The sequence below is a fragment of the Danio rerio genome, chromosome 2 (genome assembly GCF_049306965.1).
Source record: "Danio rerio strain Tuebingen ecotype United States chromosome 2, GRCz12tu, whole genome shotgun sequence".
Lineage (NCBI taxonomy): Eukaryota > Metazoa > Chordata > Actinopteri > Cypriniformes > Danionidae > Danio > Danio rerio.
This window is the reverse complement of record NC_133177.1, coordinates 2228618-2251072: the sequence shown is the minus strand read 5'-3', so window position 1 is coordinate 2251072 and position 22455 is coordinate 2228618. Positions and strand designations below refer to the sequence as shown.

Here is a 22455-nt window from a genome sequence, read left to right as displayed (position 1 = left end):
ACTGTACCTTTTTAAGGTCCCAAATTGGTCCTAAGGGTATAATTTTGTACCCAAATGGGCTGTAAAGGTTTAAATTTTGATTTGAAAGGTCTTTTCCGCTTTTACTTACTAGTAATATTATTATTGTTATTGTTGTTATTATTATTATTATTATTATTATTATTATTATGATTGTTATTGTTATTATTATTATTGTTGTTGTTATTATCATTATTGTTATTATTATTATTATAGTTATCATTAATATCATTGTTATTATTATTATTATTATAGTTATCATTATTATTATTGTTATTATTATTATGATTGTTATTATTATTATTATAGTTATTATTATTATTATTATTATTATTGTTGTTATTATCATTATTGTTATTATTATTATTATTATAGTTATCATTAATATCATTGTTATTAATATTATTATAGTTATCATTATTATTATTGTTATTATTATTATTATTAGTAGTAGTAGTATTGTTGTTGTTTTTATCATTAGTGTTATTATTATTATAGTTTTCATTATTATTGTTATTATTATTATTATTATTAGTATTGTTATTGTTATTATCATTATTTTTATTATTATTATATTTATTATTATTATTGTTATTATTAGTAGTAGTAGTAGTAGTAGTATTGCTATTGTTATTATCATTATTGTTATTATTATTATTATTATATTTATTATTATTATTAGTATTATTATTATTATTATTATTATTATTATTATTATTATTATTATTATTATTTGTCCTCTTCCTGATTTCCCAACCTCCCCCATCTCGTCACTTTTAGAATTGGTATTACTTTTACTTTTGTTATCACTATTATTATTATTATTATTATTATTATTATTATTACTCTTTTGACTAGCCCTCCTGTTATCTCCTCATTATCATTATTATAAGTATTTATACCACTGTCATTATTAAGGTTGCTGTGGTAGTAGTAGTAGTCATTGTAGTAGTATCGATTGTAGTTGTGATTATTGAAGTAGTAGTTGTAGTAATTTCTGAGTTAAAAAAAATCTCTCTATTAAACAGAAATTGGGGAAAAAATAAACATTGGGGATAAAAATTCTGACTTCAACTGTACATAAACACCTGCAAGATGATCCCTGAATTGCATTGATCACCACTAGATGGCAGGCTTACTCAAATTATTAGTCTCCAAATTGACCTAAACTATGAGAATCTTTCCAAATTAAAAAGGTTACAGCTTTAAAGTGCTTTTTACAAGCATAGGACTACCAGACAACATTAAATACTGTATAAGCTTATAGTAAATAACATAGTGTTTTTGTAAGGTACAGTACTAATACTACTACTGTATAGTACTTATATTAATCTATGGTGATACAGCAACTGTAATCATAATATAAACATGTTACACAATACGTTTTCTAGGGTGTATTTTACAGTTTAGCTAAAACAAAAACAAACAACAGTGTTTATTATTTATCAGTTCCCCAAAGTGCTACAGTACTCATTCATTCATTTTCTTTTCAGCTTAGTCCCTTTATTAATCCAGGGTCGCCACAGTGGAATGAACCGCCAATGCTGCAGTTTGCTTTAGCATTAATTACACATTTACTGTTGTAATTGTTTTTTAACACACTAAATACACCAAACAACATAAAAAATACTATAGAAGCCTATACTATGGTGTTCTTGAACCATGTATACTGGATTCATCATTCATCCATTCATTTTTTTTTTGGGCCTAGTCCCTTTATTAATCAGGGGTCGCCACAGCGGAATGAACCACCAACTTATCCAGCATTTGTTTCATGTAGCGGATGCCCTCCCAGCTGCAACCCATCACTGGGAAACACCCATACACTCTCATTCACACACTACGAACAATTTAGCTTATTCAGTTCCCCTATACCACATGTGTTTGGACAGTGGGGGAAACACCCAGAGGAGCCCACACAAACACAGTGAGAACATGCAAACTCCACACAGAAACGCCAACTGAACTAACCAAGGCTCGAACCAGCGACCTTCTAGCTGCGAGCAACTGCAATCATAATATAAACAAACTACACCAAACGTTTTCCACAACTATAGGGTGTGTTATAGCCACTACACCACAGTTTAGCTAAAGCAAAAATAAGCTACAGTGTTTATTATGCATCAGTTTGCTATAGTTAATGCTACAGTATGATTTAGCATTCATTACAAGCTTTTACTGTTTAAAAACTATAGTATTTACTATTAATTACTATAGTATTATTTAATGTGGGAACAGTATAAAGCGTTCTATGTGAAGATACAGAGTAGCTAACAGGGGCGGACTGGCCATCTGGCAAATGCCAGAAGGGCCGGACCATTTTTTAAATGTGGGCCGGTCAGTTATTTTTATTTTATTTTATTTTTTTCATATGTATTGTTTTTTAAATGTAGGCAGCTTTTATCTCTTGCGAGATGTGAATATTATGATGATGATGATGGTGATAATAGTAAGAATAATAGTCAATGTTAAGCATTGGCCCAATCGGCAACAACCGGCTGGTTTCGAGATGGGCCGACCCAATCTGAGGTTACGCAGACGTAATCAAAATCTGGCAAGAATGTCAAACAAACAGTAAGTGCAACACAAGCTAATTGACAGAGATGGACCATAAAAAGGGAAAAGCAGTCAAGTCAGACAATGCTAAATACATAAAATTTACTGAACTAGTCCCGAAAGGGGGCAGTGCAGTGGCGCAGTGGTTAATGCTGTCGCCTCACAGCAAGTAAGTCGCTGGTTTGAGCCTCATCTGGGTCAGTTGGTGTTTCTGTGTGGAGTTTGCATGTTCGCGTGGGTTTCCTTCTGATTCAAGTCCAAACACATGCTGTAGGTGAATTGGGTAGGCCAATTGGGAATTGGGTAACCCAGTAATGGGTTGCAGCTTTGAGGGCATCCACTGTGTAAAACATATGCTGGATAAGTTGGCGATTCCCAGATTAATAAAGGGATTAAGCCGAAAAGAAAATGAATGACATGATTGCATATATAAATGGGTTGTTTTTGTTCCAGTCACACACATCAAATGTTTAAATATCTCTTAAATAGGTACCGCTTATATCATTTTACCATCTGTACACCAATATAAGTAGTGAATGTGCGTGTCCTTGGGTGGGGCTGTGTCGGTGTGATAATGTGGGCTGGTGTGGCTACAGTGCCAGGGCTGATTTTTAGTCCCAGTTCGGCCCTGGTAGCTAACATTGAGGCTAAATAAATACTGATATTTTTGACACTCCACTTGCCATTTGCATACACCTGCTGCCGGGTTGATCCGGTAGAGAGCAGCAGACACTGCTAAATAAACACAGAACAGTCATTAATACATTAAACAACCAAATAAACAACAACAAGCAGCATTTAATTCTTAAATATATAACACTTTTTTTGTTTAGCACGATTTGTTAGAGAAGCATATTAGCGTTAGTAGAGCACTGACAGGAATCAATGCCATCCAATGAATGCGGTGCTGTCGAAGTTCCGCCCTCAGCGAATGTGTGTGTGTGTGTGTAGCCTTTGTATGTGTGTGTGTGTGTGTGTTTGTTCGGTCATTGTGATCCCCGGAGATCTCCAAGCTGAAGTAACTCGGTAATTTGTGGGAGAACGGGAGATTCCTGCGCTCACCGAGTGGATCATGGTGATGACGTCAGGCGACGGCGGTGGCGGCGGGTCTGCGTGCACCGGGACAGGTGTGTTACCTGTGGCTGCATACTGCTGGATCTCCAACATGCCCATTAAAATGAACTGCATTTCCTGAATGCGTTTTTAATATGATTACCTATTTATTTGCGGCTACTGACGCCTTCGACTTTTAGTCTATTGATTGATCGCGAGCAGTTCGTGACGCTTTGCAAACGCGTGAAGACACGCAAAAAAAAACCACTCCCTGAGCACTGGATGTCAAGCGCGCTTTTGGAGAGGAGAAAATCACGTTTATTCGGTGTGACGCATCACCGGGACCGGACTGCAGCATGTGCGAGACGGTGATGGCCGTTTCTCAGCTGGACACCGAGTCCCACGCACCGGAGAACGGATTTGTGACCCCCGAAACTAGTAAATCTCCGGGGCTGCTCTCGCAGACTGACGGCGGCGTTTTACCGAGTGTGGGTGGATTTGGGAAGTATCAGAAACAGCTGATCGTTTTAACGTGGATCCCGGCCATTTTTATAGGCTTCAGCCAGTTTTCTGACAATTTTCTCCTGACTAATCCGTGTCCTGAGCCGCATAATAACAGCAGCCAGCTCCTGACTGTTGCTCCGACCGCCGTTAGCACCGTGTTTACCGGTGTAAATACCGAGGCGGCATCGCAATGCAACTGCACGCCGTCCAGCTATAAACTGCAAAACGGATTAGAGCAAAATATTGTCACCAAGGTAAGTGGAGTCATCCCTGAGCTACAATGTTAGGTGGCATAGGCTAATTTAAAAGGAACCAACTTGAAGGGGTAGTTCACACAGACATGAAAATACTGTCATCAAATTCTGTCACTATCTTGAGCTGTTGTTCTGCTGAACTCAAATGAAGATATTCTGAACAATGTTGGACACCATTGACATCTATATAAGCACATATTATTGAAGTCAATGGTTACCGGTTTCCAACAATATATCTTCATTTTCTCTATGTTCAACACAACAACAACAACAAAAAACTTGAGGCTGAATGAATGATGACAAATCTCAATTTTGGATTAACTTTCCCTTTAAAAGGATATTAAACATGAAAATTCTGTCTGTTCACTCACTATTTCAATAAATAATGAGTGAATGTTCATTTTGGGGTGAACAATTCCTTTAAAATTAACAATATGTCATTGTTTATTCACACAGTTAACTTGTTCCAAGCCAAAAACGAAGATGTTCTGAACAATGCTGGAAACCATTGACATCTATAAGCAAATAGTATTGAAGTCAATGGTTACCGGTTTTTATCATTTTTCATTATATCTTCCTTTATGTTCAACACCAACAACAACAAACTGGAAAGTGAATGAATGATGATATATCTCAGTTTTGGTTTAATGATCCCTGAAAATTCTACATTATTTACATGTTTCAAACATACTGGTTACTTGTTTTGAATAAATAGTAAGTAAATATTCATTTTCGGGTGAACTGTCCCTTTAAAATTAACATTTTGTCATTGTTTATTCACACACTTGTTCCAACTTGTTCCAAGCCACTTTGAGTTTGTTGTTGTTCTGTTGAACTCAAATGTAGATATTCGGAATTCTGAAAACCGGTAACCATTGACATCAATATAAGCAAATATTATTGAAGTCAATGGTTACTGGTTTCCAACATGATATCTTCATTATTTCTCTATGTTCAACACAACAACAACAAAAACTCGAGGCTGAATGAATGATGACAAATCTCAATTTTGGATTAACTTTCCCTTTAAAAGGATATTAAACATGAAAATTCTGTCTGTTTACTCACTATTTCAATAAATAATGAGTGAATGTTCATTTTGGGGTGAACAATTCCTTTAAAATGAACAATATGTCAACGTTTATTCACACAGTTCACTTGTTCCAAGCCAAAAACAAAGATGTTCTGAACAATGCTGGAAACCATTGACATCTATAAGCAAATATTATGGAAGTCAATGGTTACCGGTTTTCAACATTCTTCATTATATCTTCTTTTATGTGTTCAACAGGACAACAACAAAACACTGAAGGGTGAATGAATGATGACACATTTCAATTTTAGTTAAACTATTCCTTTAAAAGGATATCAAAAATTGAAATTCTGTCAATAATTTACTCACTATTTACTTGTTTCAAACTCACTATTTGCAATTTTTCAAATAAATATTGAGTGAATGTTTATTTGTGGGTGATATGTCCCTTTAAAATGAACATTATGTAATTGTTTATTCGCACACTTGTTCCAACTTGTTCCAAGCCACTTTTTTGTTGTTTGGTTGAACATGAAAGAAGATGCTCTGAACCATTTTGAAAACCGGTAACCATTGACATCTGTATAAGCAAATATTATGCAAGACAATGGTTACCGGTTTCCGACATTCTTAATTATATCATTTATTTTCAACGTAACAACAACTTGAGGGTGAATGAATGATGACAAATCTCAATTTTGGTTAAGCTGTTCGTTTAACAGATATCAAAAATTTAAATTCTACACCGTTTACTTGTTTTTAAACTCACTATTTACTTATTTTGAATAAATGATGAGTAAATGTTCATTTTTGGGTGAACTCACCCTTTAAAATAAAAATTGTCAGAGTTTATTCACACAATTAACCTGTTCCAAGTGACTTTGAGTTCTTTTTTTTGTTCTGTTAAACACAGAAGGTATTCTGAAGAATGTTGTAGCTGGTAACCATTGACACACATTGTATAAGAAAATATTATGAAAGACAAGGAATATCAAAAATGAATATTCTGTCAATCATTTGCTCACTCTTTACTTGTTTCAAACCTTTAATAGTGTCTTCTTTTAAACACAAAAGAAGATGTTTTGAAAAATGTGGTAAACCTGTAACCATTGACTTTCTTAGTAAGACTGACACTCATAAAGATGTCGAACCACTTGAGAATAAGAATAAATAGTGACTAAATGTTCATTTTAAGTGAACTGTCCCTTCAAAATGAAAATTATGTCATCGTTTATTCACACAATTATGTTTTTCCAAGCCACTTTGAGTTTATTTTGTTCTGTTAAACACAAGAAAAGATATTCTGAAGAATGTTAGAGCCGGTAACCATTGACATATATTGTAGGAACATAAAATATTACGAAAGACAAAGAATATCAAAAATGAAAAATCTGTCAACCATTTACTCACTCATTACTCAAACCTTTATTAGTTTCTTCATTTAAACACAAAAGATAATTTGAAAAATGTCGTAAACCTGTAACCATTGACTTTCTTAGTAAGACAGAAACTCATAAAGATGTAAAACCGCTTGAAAATGAGAATAAATAGTGGCTAAATGTTTATTTTATATTGAAGAATCCCTTTAAAATAAAAGTTATGTCATTATTTATTCACACAATTAACTTGTTACAAGCCACTTTGCGTTTATTTTTTCCTTTTAAACACAAATGAAGATATTGTGAAGAATGTTGGAGCCAGTAACCATTGACATCTATATAGTAGAAGCAGCAAGTGTTATGAAAGGCAGTGTAAACCTTTATTATATCAATCATTTACTCACTCTTTATTTGTTTCAAACCTTTATTAGTTTCTTCTATTAAACACAAAAGAAGATATTTTGAAAAATGCCGTAAACCTGTAACCATTGACATTCATAGTAAGACAGAAATTCATAAATGTGTTTATTAACCACTTGAGAATGAGAATAAATAGTGACTAAATGTTCATTTTTGGGTGAACTGTCCCTTTAAAATAAAAAATTATTCACACAATACTGTTTTTCCAAGCCACTTTGAGTTTATTTTGTTCTGTTGAACACAAAACAAGATATTCTGAAGAATGTTGAAGCCGGTAACCATTGACATCTATAGTAGGAAAAGAATATTATGAAGGACAAAGAATATCAAAAATGAAAAATCTGTTAATCATTTACTCATTCTTTACTTTTTAAAACACAAAAGAAGATCCTTTAAAAAATGTGGTAAACCTGTAACCATTGACTTTCTTAGTAAGACAGAAACTCGTAAAGATGTCGAACCACTTGAAAATGAGAATAAATAGTGACTAAATTTTCATTTTATATTGAAGAATCCCTTTAAAATAAAAATTATGTCATTGTTTATTCACACAATTAACTTGTTTCAAGCCACTTTGAGTTTATTTTGTTCTGTCGAACACAAATGAAGATATTCTGAAGAATGTTGGAGCCGGTAACCATTGACATCTATAGTAGGAAAAGAAAATATTATGAAAGACAATGAATATAAAAAATGAAAATTCTGTCAATCATTTACTCATTCTTTACTTAAACCATTATTACTTTCTTCTTTTTAAACACAAAAGAAGATCCTTTAAAAAATGTCAAAAACCTGTAACCATTGACTTTTTTTTTAGAAAGACAGATACTCATAAAGATGTAGAACCGCTTGAGAAAGAGAATAAATAGTGACTAAATGTTCATTTTTGGGTGAACTGTCTCTTTAAAATGACAATTCTGTCATCGTTTATTCACAAAATTAACTTGTTCTAAGCCACTTAGAGTTTATTTAGTTCTGTTGAACACAAATGAAGATATTCTGAAGAATGTTGGAAACCGGTAACCATTGACATCTATATAAGCAAATATTATGAAAGACAATACCCATTTCCAATATACTTTATTATATATTTTATATTCGACAAATCAACAACAAAAACTTTGAGGGTATTTTGTAGAATGTTGGAGCCGGTAACCATTGACATCTATAGTAGGAAAACCAAATATTATAAAACTCAATGGTTACCAGTTTCCAACATTCTTCATTATACCTTTCTTTTATGTTCAACAGTAGAAGAAAAAAACCCCAAGAGTTAGTGAATAACGACAGAACTTTCATTTGTGGGTGAACTATCCCTTTAAGTTCGTTAAGTAGACAAGCTTAAAATTTCACAAATACTTGTGTAATATTCGTGTGTGAAAAGGTGAGCTTGTTTACAGTGGAAATGAACACACACATACGCACACACAGCTGCCATCACGGGTGTCATGTCACTGGGTTCCCTCATGCTGGCCAGATGACATAACTACTCTCTGTGCGATCTTTAAAAGAAAAAAAAAAAACAATAGCAGCAGCAACCTTTCTACTATTGGTGTCCTGCCCTTCGGCCTCCATTAGCCTGCATTGTGCAATAAGAATATGGGTCAGCAAACCCTAAGGATTACACGGTAGTTATGAGATAAGAGAAAGCTGTCGTGCAGGGCTCTTTCGAGTTGATCATATTAGTGTCACATTATGTCCTTTTCCCAGCTAATAAATCTACATGTGCTTTGCAGAGACGACTGGAGGTTCACTAGTAATAGCTCAATAGTAAACATTTTTAGACCTGTCAAGTAAGATTTATGTATTCTGATTGCATAGAACTTTTTTTATTACATACTTTAAACATGCATGAACTAACAAACTTTGTGTGATATCTAATTTATTAATAAAAAGTAAACATTTTCAGTGATATTTAGTGACTGTTTTAGAGGTAACTGTAGGTCAAACTATTCAAATTATGTCAAATTTTTCTTTTTTTAGGCTACATGCAGATATAAACACCTATTTTATAAGTAACGTGTTTTGTGAATACTTAAGATGTCTTTTGGTGCTCTAGATTGGCCAGTTTCAGAGCCAGATGGAGCCAGATCAGTCTCAAAAATAATACATTTTCTAAATATAATTTATACGTCCACAACGCAATTCACATTTACAAAATTCAATTCGTAAGTTCAAAACATGTTTTAAAGATACACAAAATCCAGTTAGTAAATATGAAACACAATCCAAACATACACATCCATTTTTTAAATTTAAAACACGATTCATAAATACGCAAATCCAATTCGTAAATTCAAAACACGATTCATAAATATGCAAATACAATTCGTAAATTTAAAACACGATTTATAAATACGCAAATCCAATTCGTAAATTCAAAACACGATCCGTAAATCGGCAAATCCAATTCGTAAATTCAAAACACGGTTCATAAATGCGCAAATCCAATTCGTAAATTCAAAACACGATTAGTAAATACACAAATCCAATTCGTAAATTTAAAACACGATTGGTAAATACACAAATCCTATTCGTAAATTCAAAACACGATTCATAAATAGGCAAATCCAATTCGTAAATTCAAAAAACGATTTATAAATACACAAATCCAATTCGTAAATTCAAAACAAGATTCATAAATACGCAAATCCAATTCGTAAATTCAAAACATGATTTGTAAATATGCAAATCCAATTCGTAAGTTCAAAACACGATTGGTAAATACGCAAATCCAATTCGTAAATTCAAAATACGATTCATAAATATGCAAATCTAATTCGTAAGTTCAAAACACGATTGGTAAATACGCAAATACAATTCATAAATTCAAAATACGATTCATAAATATGCAAATCTAATTCGTAAATTCAAAACACGATTCGTAAATACACAAATCCAAATTGTAAATTAAAATCACGATTCATAAATATGTGAAATAAAAAAAATAAATATAAATATATGTAAATAAATGAAAAATATTTATATTTTATTTATTTAAATTTTATTATTTTATTTAAATTAATTTTCTTTTTAAATTATTTCTAAAAAATAAAAAACTATTTTAAAATAAATAAATATATCAAATACATTTATATAAAATAAATATAAAATAAAAAACAAAACATAAACTATATATTTATAATTGATTTATTTATATTTATTACATTTTTTTTAAATTTGATTATATATATATATATATATATATATATATATATATATATATATATATATATATATATATATATATATATATATATATATATAGTTCATAACCTACAGAACATTCTTAAATATTCTATTATAATTTTCAGATATTTGACTAATTTAAGACACCCTGGATAATGCAGCACTACCACAAGTTTTGGCCTGATATATGGTAACTTTATTGCCATTGATTACGATATAATTTATATTTTAAGTCATAAAAGTTCTTGTAATAATCCCCAGTAACACTCCCGTATTTCCAAATGAGTATTTTAATCAGTGAGTGCCCTATAAAAGGTTAAACATTAACATGTTTTTCTGTTTAGGTGCTTATATTATTTGTTATAGCACATGCATGCAATCTTTAAAGTGCCAAGGAAAGATTAGTAAATGATAGCAGAATCTTTACATTTTTAATGCACTGTCCCTTTAAATCTTAGTGGTTTCATTTTAAATGAGCCTTTTTAGTGGTAAATCATTTCCTCTGGCGCTGTAGTCGTATTCGCCACTTTACATATTTGCAAACATCTCATGCAACATTTAGATTAATAATGTGATGAAATAAATTGTCAGAAAACCACAGGCCAATAATCAGCGCGCATCCAGCCTGCCACAGAGGTGAATCAGCAGAGGCATCAGTTTACCCATGACTGTGCTGTTCTTGCTGAAAGCACATCTTAACTCGCCTTTCAGGAGTCTGTATCAGGCATATGCATTAGAAAATAATATGTGATAATGATCATGCAAAATAATGTTATTATGGCCGTTTCAGTGTTTGGTTAATGATTATTTAATTAGTGCCTTTTAAGAAGGTTCAGATCGTTTTATTAGTGGTTGTTAGACCTAATAGTCTGTTTATTTCTGATTATTGATATTATCACGTCAATCTGGCCTACGACATGCATGAGATATTTACTAAAAATGTACTATTGCATCTGAATATTCCTGATATTTGTTAACATTAGTTAATTAAATCGTCTCCTGGTGAGAAAAAGCCTTGATTAATCTTAATTGATAGCTGATAACTTAATAAAAAAGGCATAATCTTTTAATAAATAGAGTTGTATTGTGTATTTCATCAATAACATAAGTTGAAATTATTTTATTTTAAACGTTGTTTTCTTTTTGTTATCTGTTAATTTTTTTTTTTTACAGTTTGGATCAATATAGTGTTAATCCCGTATGTCAAGATTAAATACTTAAATCATTTATGTCATATGAACTTATATTATTATGAAAAAAAGCAAGAAAATAAAGGTTTTATACATTCATAAGCTTAATATCCATATGCACTCACCGGCCACTTTATTAGGTACACCTGCTCATTAACGCAAATTTCTAATCAGCCCATCACAAGGCAGCAAACTCAACGCATTCAGGCATGTAGACATGCACTGCGTCCCAAATGGCACACTATGCACTCATGCACTATGTACTTATGCACTTACACACTCAACAGGATAGTATATGTATGTAGTGTCGTCCCAAATGGCATACTAATGTTTTTTTACTAAGAGGAAATTCAAACCGTTTCCCTGATGATGTTTGACAGTTACCAAATCAGTGAAATAAACGATTGAATTATCAATTCAATCGTGAGGATAACCGCATTCACCATCGGGAGGCGCTATAATCACTCTCGTAGGAGAATTTTGCTTTCACCATCCAAAATAAATAAAGTTATCCAACATGTGCGCCCGATAGCTCCGCCCCTACGTGAGCAAACCTGCGGTCGTTAAGTGCGTGAAGTGTCCATCATTCCACACTTCATTTTAGCAGCTGAATGAGTGCATCATCCGGGAAATTAAAGTGCACTTAATATTTTTAGAGTTTTCAGTGTGAACGCACTACTTACACTATTTATACTACTAAATGGCGTAGAATAGTGCATAAGTATGCGATTTGGGACGCAGCTATGGTCAAGACGATCTGCTGCAGTTCAAAGCGAGCATCAGAATGGGGAAGAAAGGGGATTTAAGTGACTTTAACTGTGGCATGGTTGTTGGTGACAGATGGGCTGCTCTGAGTATTTCAGAAACTGCTGATCTACTTGGACTTTCATGCACAACCATCTCTAGAGTTTACAGAGAATGTTCTGAAAAATAGAGAAAACAAAACTGGTGCCAAATATGAGTTTGCTGCGGTAGGAGAAGTCACTGTGCACTTTTTATCTTATTATAAATGACTTTCAGATGCATTTGGTTTTTAATATATGCACATTTCCATCCACATTCTACATGATATCCTATAGCTTGCATCAAAATGAGTGGATGGAAACATAGCCGAGTGAGTAACATTGCCAATAAAACAAAAACAGTGTTAACAAAAGCAAAGCATGTTAATTGATTCTATTATTTTAAAGTCTGCACCGCCTCTTTAATCTAGATAAAGACTTCATTCAGTTTGAGCTCAATGTGATGTTTACATAAAGGCTGTTTCGCTCGGGTTGAGCCATCAGTCGGGTTGTAAATGCTGAATAATTGAGTGGATGTAAACATACCGTTTGTGGTGTAGTATTTCATGTGTGTTTCAGCACACTAAACTGCACATTTTCTATACATTTCAGGGAAAACAACTGGGTAAAAATGTAAGTGCGGCAGCAGGTGTCGGCATCGGCTACTTTGATGTTGTTTTTGCATTAATGATAGATGATAATGCTGGTTATTTCCTTCAGCTCCTGTCATAAGGCTTGTACATGATGCCTGAATGATCAATATTTGCACAGTTGGCTCAGGTAAGCTTTTAAAGCGTGCATTTGTTTGTCGTTTGAGGGACGTTTTTGTGTGGATTAAATAGGATTTAATGGTGTTGTTTTATATTTTGGTGTTTGTTATTAAAACCATTTAATAGGTCTTGCTAATGAGCTGTTTCTGTGACACATCCTCATGTTTTTGCTGCACTAAAAAATTGCATTTGCTTATTTTTGTTTAAGGTAAATGGGTAAAAACTATGTGGGTTGAATTAAACAAACAAATCAAGTTGAACATTACTAAATTCAGCCCATATAAACCGTTTGCAACATCTTACCTTAAAGGGCACCTAGGTTACCTCTTTTTTCAGATTTAATATAAGTCTTTTGCGTCTCTAGAATGTGTATATGAAGTTTCAGATCAAAATACCCATCAGATTTTTCATTATACCTTTTACAAGATGCTGTTTTATACTGATTTCCAGCAGGGGGTGGGTTTTGTCGTACTGCGCCTTTAAGACGATTCTTTCCCGCCCACTATTTCTACATGCCTCCTCCCTCAGCTGCATCAGACAAGACAAAGGAAGAAGGTCTCACGTAGCGTTTGTGAGATACTACAGTAAGAACTAACCTTTACTAATCAGTATTGTGAAGTTGCATTGATGAGTCACACACAATATCGTTACAAAGTTAACACACGCACATCGCAGATGACACACACACACACACACACACACGCACGCAGGCAGGCAGGCAGACAGGCAGAGCGCGCTTAGCTTAGTTAAGGCTAACCTCAAGTACTGTGTGGATATCTGTTATGCTAATGTACAAAATAAACCTGATTTAACTTCCACAAACCGGGATTGAAGCGTCTTCTTTTATAATTGTTCTGACACGCGGCTGTGCTGATGAAGTAAAGCTGAAGTAAAACGCTGTAATTAATTACACACATACTCTGTTTTAAAACACTTTAAACATGTGAAACTTACTCTTAATCACATTTGATGATGATTGCTGATCCTAGCGAACAGAACAGAGCTTTTATTCCCGGTTGCTTTGCGTATGTCTGTCTGGTCTTGTTGACATATACACGCGACTACCGGAACATGTTAATGCGCGCAGCTGTCAATCAATTCGGTGGGCGGGGGGATCGCACACCTACGTAATGGTGCGATCGATTTGAAAACAGCTTCAATTGGCCGACCCTTTTTTTGTAGTTAAATTGAAAAAAAAGGACTGGGTGTGTTCATATCACCCCAGTATGACGGTCTATACACTATACCAACACACAGATCTGTCCAAACAGCTTGAAAAGTAGATTTTTTACCATAGGTGCCCTTTAATAAAATGTAGTAAATTCAATCGTTGTTCTCAGCGTGAGGCAAAAGGATCACTTAATTGCACACTACTGATGTGCAGATATTGTTATTGTACATTTGAGTTTAAAGAGCCCATATTGTACATGAAATAGGGTCATATCTTGGTTGTAAGGGTCTCCAACAACAGTTTAATATGCATGCAAGGTCAAAAAACACTTTCATGGTCTTATAATCTGCATTTATTTTTACCTAATTAATCCAGCGACTCCTGTATGAATCGTCCAGTGATTGATTTGTTCCCAAACCCCTTCTTAGCGCGAAGCTAATCTGCGCTGATTGGACCGATGATGGTCTGCTGCGATTGGTCGACTGCCTTCAGTCAGAGTGAAATACCCAACAGCTAATCAGCAATATAAAAGTAATCACAGTTCATACACGCTCGATAGTGTAGGCGTGGAGTTTAGCTGCCAGTGGGTCAATGTAAATACAGACGATGGACTTGAAAATACAGACGACTGACTATTTTATTGAGCAAAAACTGTCGAGGAGATCTCATAGCTTGTCTCACTCTGCTCTTTTCACAGACACACAAACACACACACATATTGCTCTCGTCCTTGCGCGCACACACACACACACAAAAACACACACACACCTCCAGACGACAACGCGCGCGCACACACACAAACACACACACACACCTCCGGACGACAGCGCACGCACACACACACAAACACACACACATACCTCCGGATGACAACGCGCGCGCGCGCACACACACACACACAAACACACACACATACCTCCGGACGACAGCGCACGCACACACACGCACGCACACACTACCCTCCTCAAAGGAGCTCCGTAAACAAAGGCTTCCAGCTAACTCTATCAAGCCTCTTCAACTGCTCCAGAACGCAGCAGCATGAGTGGTCTTCAATAAACCTAAACGAGCACATGTCACTCCGCTGCTATTCCGTTTGCACTGGCTGCCAGTTGCTGCTCGCATCAAATTCAAAGCTCTGATGTTTGCCTACAAAGTGACTTCTGGCTTTGCTCCTTCTTATCTGCTCTCACTTCTGCAGATGTATGTGCCCTCCAGAAACTTGTGTTCTGTGAATGAACGTCGCCTCGTGGTTCCATCCCAAAGAGGGAAGAAATCACTTTCGCGAACGCTCACGCTCAATCTGCCCAGTTGGTGGAATGAACTCCCTAACTGCATCAGAACAGCAGAGTCACTCGCTACTTTTAAGAAACGACTTAAAACCCAACTATTTAGTCTCCACTACACTTCCTAATCTGCAATTGGCCGTAGTTTATGAGCGTGTTTGGGTGTTTCCCAGTACTGGGTTGCGGCTGAAAGGGCATCCGCTTCGCAAAATATATGCTGGAATAGTTGGCGGTTCATTCCGCTGTGGCGCCCACTTATAAATAAGGGACTAAGCTGAATTAAAATGAATGATTGGTCAAATCTAAGTCCACTAAATTGATCCAAAGAGCAGAGAGCATGAGGCTTCAGGTCTACCAGAACTCCCGGGTCAATGAGATTAATTACATCAAGACTGGAAGGGTTGCACCGTGCTGACTGTTAATACAGTAAAGCACCGCGGGCCGTCGGCACAGTCAGCAGCTGCTTTTCTTCAATGAGCATTTTTCGGTTATTTGAGAACTGCGAATGCCTGTGAATGCAGCATAATTAAATGCACAACATTAAACCCTCGGCTGACCTCACAGTCTGTCTCGGCACATTTCTAACGAGAAGCAGGACGTCTGGGACAGTTTGCTCTGGAGAGACGAGGCTGCATTTGGAGTTGTTTGGTCACAGTTTTACTTACAGCGCCAGATTGTTGTTTGTGTGATGAGTAATGTGTCCAAATACGATTCAAGCCTGATTTACTATCCTGTTGGAAAAACAAAGCTGGTTCTTATTGGTCATGAGCTGGTTTAATCTGTTTTAAGCTGGTCATGAGCTGGTTTAAGATGGTTTAAACAGGTTCCTTCTGGTTTGAGCTGGTTCTTTACATTCTGTGAGCTAGTTTAATCTGGCTTAATCTGATTCTTGCTGGCCATGAGCTTTAAGCTGGTTCAAGCTGGTTCATGCTGATTATTAGCTGTATTCAGCTGGTTCAAACTGTTTTTTGCTGGTCATGAGCTGTTTTATTCTATATATCGCTGGTCATAAGCTGCTTTAAATTGATTTAAGCTAGTTCTTGCTGGTCATAAGCTGGTTTGAGCTGGTTCAGACTGTTTTTTGCTGGTGTAAGCTGGTTCTTTCTTGTTGTGAGCTGGTTTAATCTCGTTCTTGCTTGTCATGAGTTGCTTTAAGCTGCTTCAAACTGGTTCTTGCTAGTCATTAGCTGTTTTAAGCTGGTTCAAACTGGTTCTTGCTCGCTGGTTTGAGTTGGTTCAAGGTGATACTTGCTGATCATGAGCTGGCTTAAGCTGGTTCTTTCTAGGCGTGTACTGCCCTAACCTGTTTCTTGCTAAACATAAGCAAATTTAAGCTGCTTCAAACTGGTTCTTGCTGGTCATTAGCTGGTTCAAGCTGGTTCTTGATATTCTTAAACTGGTTTAAGCTGGTTCATACTGGTTCTTGCTGGTCATTTGCTAGTTTAGGCTGATTTAAACTGGTTATTGCTGATCATGAGCTCTTTTAGGCTATATGTTGTTGGTCATACACTGGTTTAAGCTGGTTTAAACTGGTTCTTGCTGGTCGTTAGCTGGTTTAAGCTGGTTCTTGATATTCATAAGCTGGTTTAAGCTGGTTCAAACTGGTTCTTGCTGGTCGTTAGCTGGTTTAACCTTGTTCTATTTGGTCATTAGCTGATTTAAGCTGGTTCAAACAGGTTCTTGCTGGTCATTAGCTGGTTTAACCTTGTTCTATTTGGTCATTAGCTAGTTTAAGCTGGTTCAAACTGGTTCTTGCTGGTCGTTAGCTGGTTTAACCTTGTTCTATTTGGTCATTAGCTGATTTAAGCTGGTTCAAACAGGTTCTTGCTGGTCATTAGCTGGTTTAACCTTGTTCTATTTGGTCATTAGCTGATTTAAGCTGGTTCAAACAGGTTCTTGCTGGTCATTAGCTGGTTTAACCTTGTTCTATTTGGTCATTAGCTGATTTAAGCTGGTTCAAACAGGCTCTTGCTGGTCATTAGCTGGTTTAAACTGGTTATTGCTGATCATGAGCTCTTTTAGGATATATCTTGGTCATACTCTGGTTTAAGCTGATTAAAACGGTTCTTGCTGGTCATGAGCTGGTTTGAGCTGGTTTAATTTTTTTTTTTTTTTGCTGGTTTAGGCTGGTTCTTTCCCATTGTGAGCTAGTTTAGCTTGGTTAAAGATGGTTCTTACTGGTCATGAGCTGGTTTAAGCTAGTTAAAACTGGTCCTTGCTGGTCATGAACTGTTTTAAGCAGGTTCTTGATAGTCATGCGCTGTATTGTACCTATTCAGTCTCACCAAAAATTATTCCATTTGCTGAAACACAGAGAAAGTTGTGGCCAAATTTATTTCCCAAATCACCTCAAACTGGATGAAAACATACAGCACACAAGGGATAAACATGTTTGTAACAAGTAGAGTATCAGTAAATGATGACAGAATTGATATTTTTAGGTAAACTATCCCTTTAATAGCAATACATACACAATAAAGAGCTGTCGTTTTCTCCCAGCATGTAAAACAGAGAAGTCCCTCAGACTGACTTCGAAAAAGTCCCTGCAAAATAACCCTCGCTCTTATCCTCCGATCTCCTCAGAAAGTCATTTTTCCATCGGGAGAGCCCTTTCAGATTTGGAGAACTGCACTAATTGCATTGGAGCCCCCACAGGCTTTGGCTTTAATAGGATGAGGTGAAATGAATAGGAGAATATGATCAGTGGGAGATCTGTAGGGCTGTAGAGCATCCCGGCCCTTTCTGAAGACAAGGTCGTGATTGGGCCTGAAGGGCTTTGATTCAATAACAGGAGAGTAAATAAGATTAAATTGAGCTCATGAACCAATTCTCCTGATGAATGGGATCGTTAGAGCTTTTTGATGAAGCCGATTTGTCTCGTTTTGAGCTGCTTTCTCTGTCTGTCTTCATCAGGTCAAAATACCTCGGCTGATCCACTTTATTTGCAGCTCAGATGGAAATTTTGGATTTTTTCATTAAATTTTTTTCATTATTTCAGTTTCTGAAAAAGACAAACTCTTAGTTTATGTTCAAACCATTAATCACATTTTAAAATCAGGTGCATTATGTTGAATTAAAGGTGTTTAGATAATAATATAAGAAACGGTGTTGTCTTATGTTTAGTCCCCATTTGATTAAATTACTTCTATATGATTATAAATTCTAGCTTTGAACTGGTTTAAGCTGGTTCTTGCTGAATATGATCTGCTTTATGCTGGTTCTTGATGATCTAGAACTGGTTCTTGCTGGTTTAAGCTGGTTCCTTCCAGTTGTGAGCTGGTTTAATCTGGTTCAAGCTGGTTTAAGCTGGCCATGAGCTGGTTCAAGCAGGGTTTTTTCTGGTTGTGAGCTGGTTAAGGCTATATCTTGCTGGTCATGAGCTGGTTAAAGCTGATTCAAACTGGTTCTTGCTGGTCATGAGCTGCTTTATGCTGGTTCTCGCTGATTTAGAACTGAGTTAATCTGGTTCAACCTGGTTCTTGCTGGTGTAAGCCGGTTCTTTCAGGTCGTGAGCTGGTTTAATCTTGTTTAAGCTGGTTCTTGCTAGTCATAAGCTGGTTTAAGCTGATTCAAGCTGGTTCTTGCTAGTCATAAGCTGGTTTAAGCTGATTCAAGCTGGTTCTTGCTGGTCATGAGCTGGTTTAAGCTGATTCAAGCTGGTTCTTGCTGGTCATGAGCTGGTTTAAGCTGATTCAAGCTGGTTCTTGCTGGTCATGAGCTAGTTTAAACTGGTTCAAGCTGGTTCTTGCTGGTCATGAGCTACTTTAAGCTGGTTCAAGCTGGTTCTGCTGGTCATGAGCTGGTTCAAGCCAGTTCTTTTTGGTCATGAGCTGGTTAAGGAAATATCTTGCTGGTCATAAGCTGTTTTAAGCTGGTTTTTGCTAGTCACAAACTAGATCATGTTCTCTCCATGTTGGCGTGGGTTTCCTCCGGGGGCTCCGGTTTCCCCCACAGTCCAAACAAATGCGCTATAGGGGAATTGATGAACTGAACTGGCTGTAGTGTATGAGTGTGTGTGTGAATGTGAGAGTGTATGGGTGTTTCCCAGCCCTGGGTTGCGGCTGAAAGGGTAACCGCTGCGTAAAACATATGCTGGAATAATTGCCGTTTCATTCCACTGTGGCGATCCCTGATAAATTAAGCTAACTAAGCTAGAGGAAATTTAATGAAAGCATTATGTCTTTATGTCTTTATTTATTTTTTGCTTTTAATATCTCTGTAGGTTTAATTAAAGTATCTATTGAGAGTCAGGATGGGATTTTTTCCTGTTTCTGTGTGAGTCAGTTTTGTTCAGTTTCGTTAGATCAGCACAGCTTATGTAGTGCAAATGTCAGAGCGTTTCCCCTGAATACCAGACAGCAAATGTCATTGATAGTTTCAGTTTGTCTTTGCTGGTTACAAAATGCTGGACTTGTTGTCATTCAGAGACACGATAGGCATTGGGAAAAGACCAAAATAGAGATCTGGGCTGTATATTTCCAAAACATTCTACTTAACCCTAAAATAGCATTAAACGTTTTCTCCTAAAATGTATACTCACAAATCTGCAGAGACGAACTTCACTAAGGAATAAGGATGTCCCAATACCTGAGCTCAGGGTATCAGCTTTAAAAAAAATAATTTTAGTTTAAATATTGTTTTATTGATTATTGGCTTGTTGGTGGGATTTTATGCAAGCTTGCGATTCTCAGCATTTTTCATTATTGTTGTATATCTTTGAGTTTAAGAAAAGCTCATCATAAATAAATGTATAATAATAATAATAATATTAATAATATTATTAATAATAATAATAATTATTATTATTGTTAGTTATTATTATTATGTATTATTTATTATTATTCCTTGTGTATTTTAAAACCGCGGTAATTGCCAACTGAGCTTTTTTGTTTTTATTATTATTATTATTGTTGTTATTTATTAGTTATTATTATTATTATCACTATTTATTATTAATATTAATATTATTAGTAGTTATTATTGTTATTTATTATTATTAATAATATTATTATTATTATTATTATTGTTGTTGTTGTTATTTATTAGTTATTATTATTATTGTTATTAATAATATTAGTTATTTTTATTAATTCTTATTATATGTTATTATTGTTATTATCATTATTATTATTATTATTATTATTATTATTTATTCGTTATTATTATTATTATTGTTATTTATTATTATTATTATTATCATTATCATTATTATTATCTTCAATTAATATTATTGTTTTTATATTATTATTATTATTATTATTATTATCTTCAATTAATATTATTGTTTTTATTTATTTATTTATTATTATTATTATCATTATTATTATCTTCAATTAATATTTTTATTTTTATTTATTCGTTATTATTATTATTGTTATTTATTATTATTATTATTATCTTCAATTAATATCATTGTTTTTATTTATTATTATTATCATTATTATTATCTTCAATTAATATTATTATTTTTATTTATTATTATTATTATTATTATTATTGTTAATATTATTATTATTCAGTAATTGCTAACTGAGCTTCTTTTGTTTTGCTCCCAGTCCCAGATAGATCCTCATAATGTGGCTCACGCTGCTGAAAGTCTTCATAGTGGCAGACATTGAAATGTGAGCTTTAGTTTCCCCATTTGCACACATGTTTTGGTCCACCCACACATGCTGTATTTGCTCAGCTGTTCAGCCATTCAGGTCAGATCTCGGTTCCTCTATCAGTCGGCGTCACTTGATCTCTCACTCACAAACAGATGATTATTCACAGATTCGCATTCGGAGGGTATAAGGTGTACTCGCTGACCCTTAAATACAAAACAAAACTATGATTTATTATATTAAATGTTGTGCATTTTGCAAATATATATTAGTTTTTGCAGTCTGTTTTTTTCTCTTATTTTTTTTTAATAATAGTGCTGAACAATATATGGTTTGAGCATCGATATCGCAGTGTGTGTATCCCCAATAGTCACATCGCTAGATTAGATTATTTGTTAAAGATTTAAAAAACTATTTTAATATTATTGTATATAAAATTATACAGTGATGAACATGTTGTTTCACATTTATTTGTACAATTTCTGTATTTAAATGGAGGGTTTCACTCATTCATAGTGGTTTAAAGGGTAAATGTTTGCACCTCAGCACAGTTTTTTAGTTTGAATTAGAACGAATTAGATCTAAAAATAATCTTTTATTTGTTTATTTTAATATCATTACACTTAAGTGATTTAAAAACAGCTAATAAAAGTAGCATCCTTAAAGGAAAGTGTTATGTCGTAGGTAATATCATTATCACGATACTCAACAACAATATTGTATTTTTTCCCTTCGTTTCCTCATCTTTGCTCCATATGTGTGGTACTGTATATACAGTTGAAGTCAGAATTATTGGCCCCCTCCTTTTTATTTTTCCCCCAATTTCTGTTTAACGGAGAGCAGATTTTCTTCAACACATTTCTAATCATAATAGTTTTAATATCTCATCTCTAATAACTGATTTATTTCATCTTTGTCATGATGACAGCACATAATATTAGACTAGATATTCTTCTATAAAGCTTAAAGTGACATTTAAAGGCTTCACTAGGTTAATTAGGTTATCTAGGCAGGTTGGGGTAATTAGTCAAGTTATTGTATAATGATGGTTTGTTCTGTAGATTATTGAAAAAAAATTGCTTAAAGGGGCGAATAATATTGACCTTAAAATGGTGTTTAAAAAATTAAAAACTGCTTTTATTCTAGCCGAAATAAAACAAATAAGAAGAAATCCAGAAGAAAAAATATTATCAGACATACTGTGAAAATGTCCTTGCTCTGTTAAACATCATTTGGGAAATATTTTAAAA

At 34.6% G+C, this 22455-nt stretch overlaps 1 protein-coding gene and 1 long non-coding RNA gene across 5 annotated transcripts in view; one reads left to right on the top strand and one right to left on the bottom strand.

Annotated features, from left to right (window-relative positions):
- The first annotated feature begins 3498 nt into the window (after nucleotides 1–3498).
- Nucleotides 3499–22455, top strand: part of slc22a23 (solute carrier family 22 member 23) — a 74871-nt gene continuing 55914 nt past the window's right edge. For 3 of the 4 annotated variants that reach the window (XR_012387528.1, XR_012387527.1, XM_073917545.1), the window contains exon 1: nucleotides 3537–4385. Coding sequence is in view for 2 of the 4 variants with exons in the window: in XM_073917545.1 (XP_073773646.1) it covers nucleotides 3984–4385 (402 nt within the window). In the remaining 2 variants the exon portion in view is untranslated. Of the gene's footprint in view, nucleotides 4386–22455 lie in introns of all 4 variants that reach the window. The other variant, NM_001351708.1, reaches the window with a different exon arrangement.
- Nucleotides 3534–8723, bottom strand: LOC141377659 (uncharacterized). Its single transcript, XR_012390145.1, has 3 exons — nucleotides 7409–8723; nucleotides 5266–7175; nucleotides 3534–4900 (listed from the first exon to the last, which is right to left on the bottom strand). It is a non-coding gene; the product is annotated as an uncharacterized lncRNA (long non-coding RNA).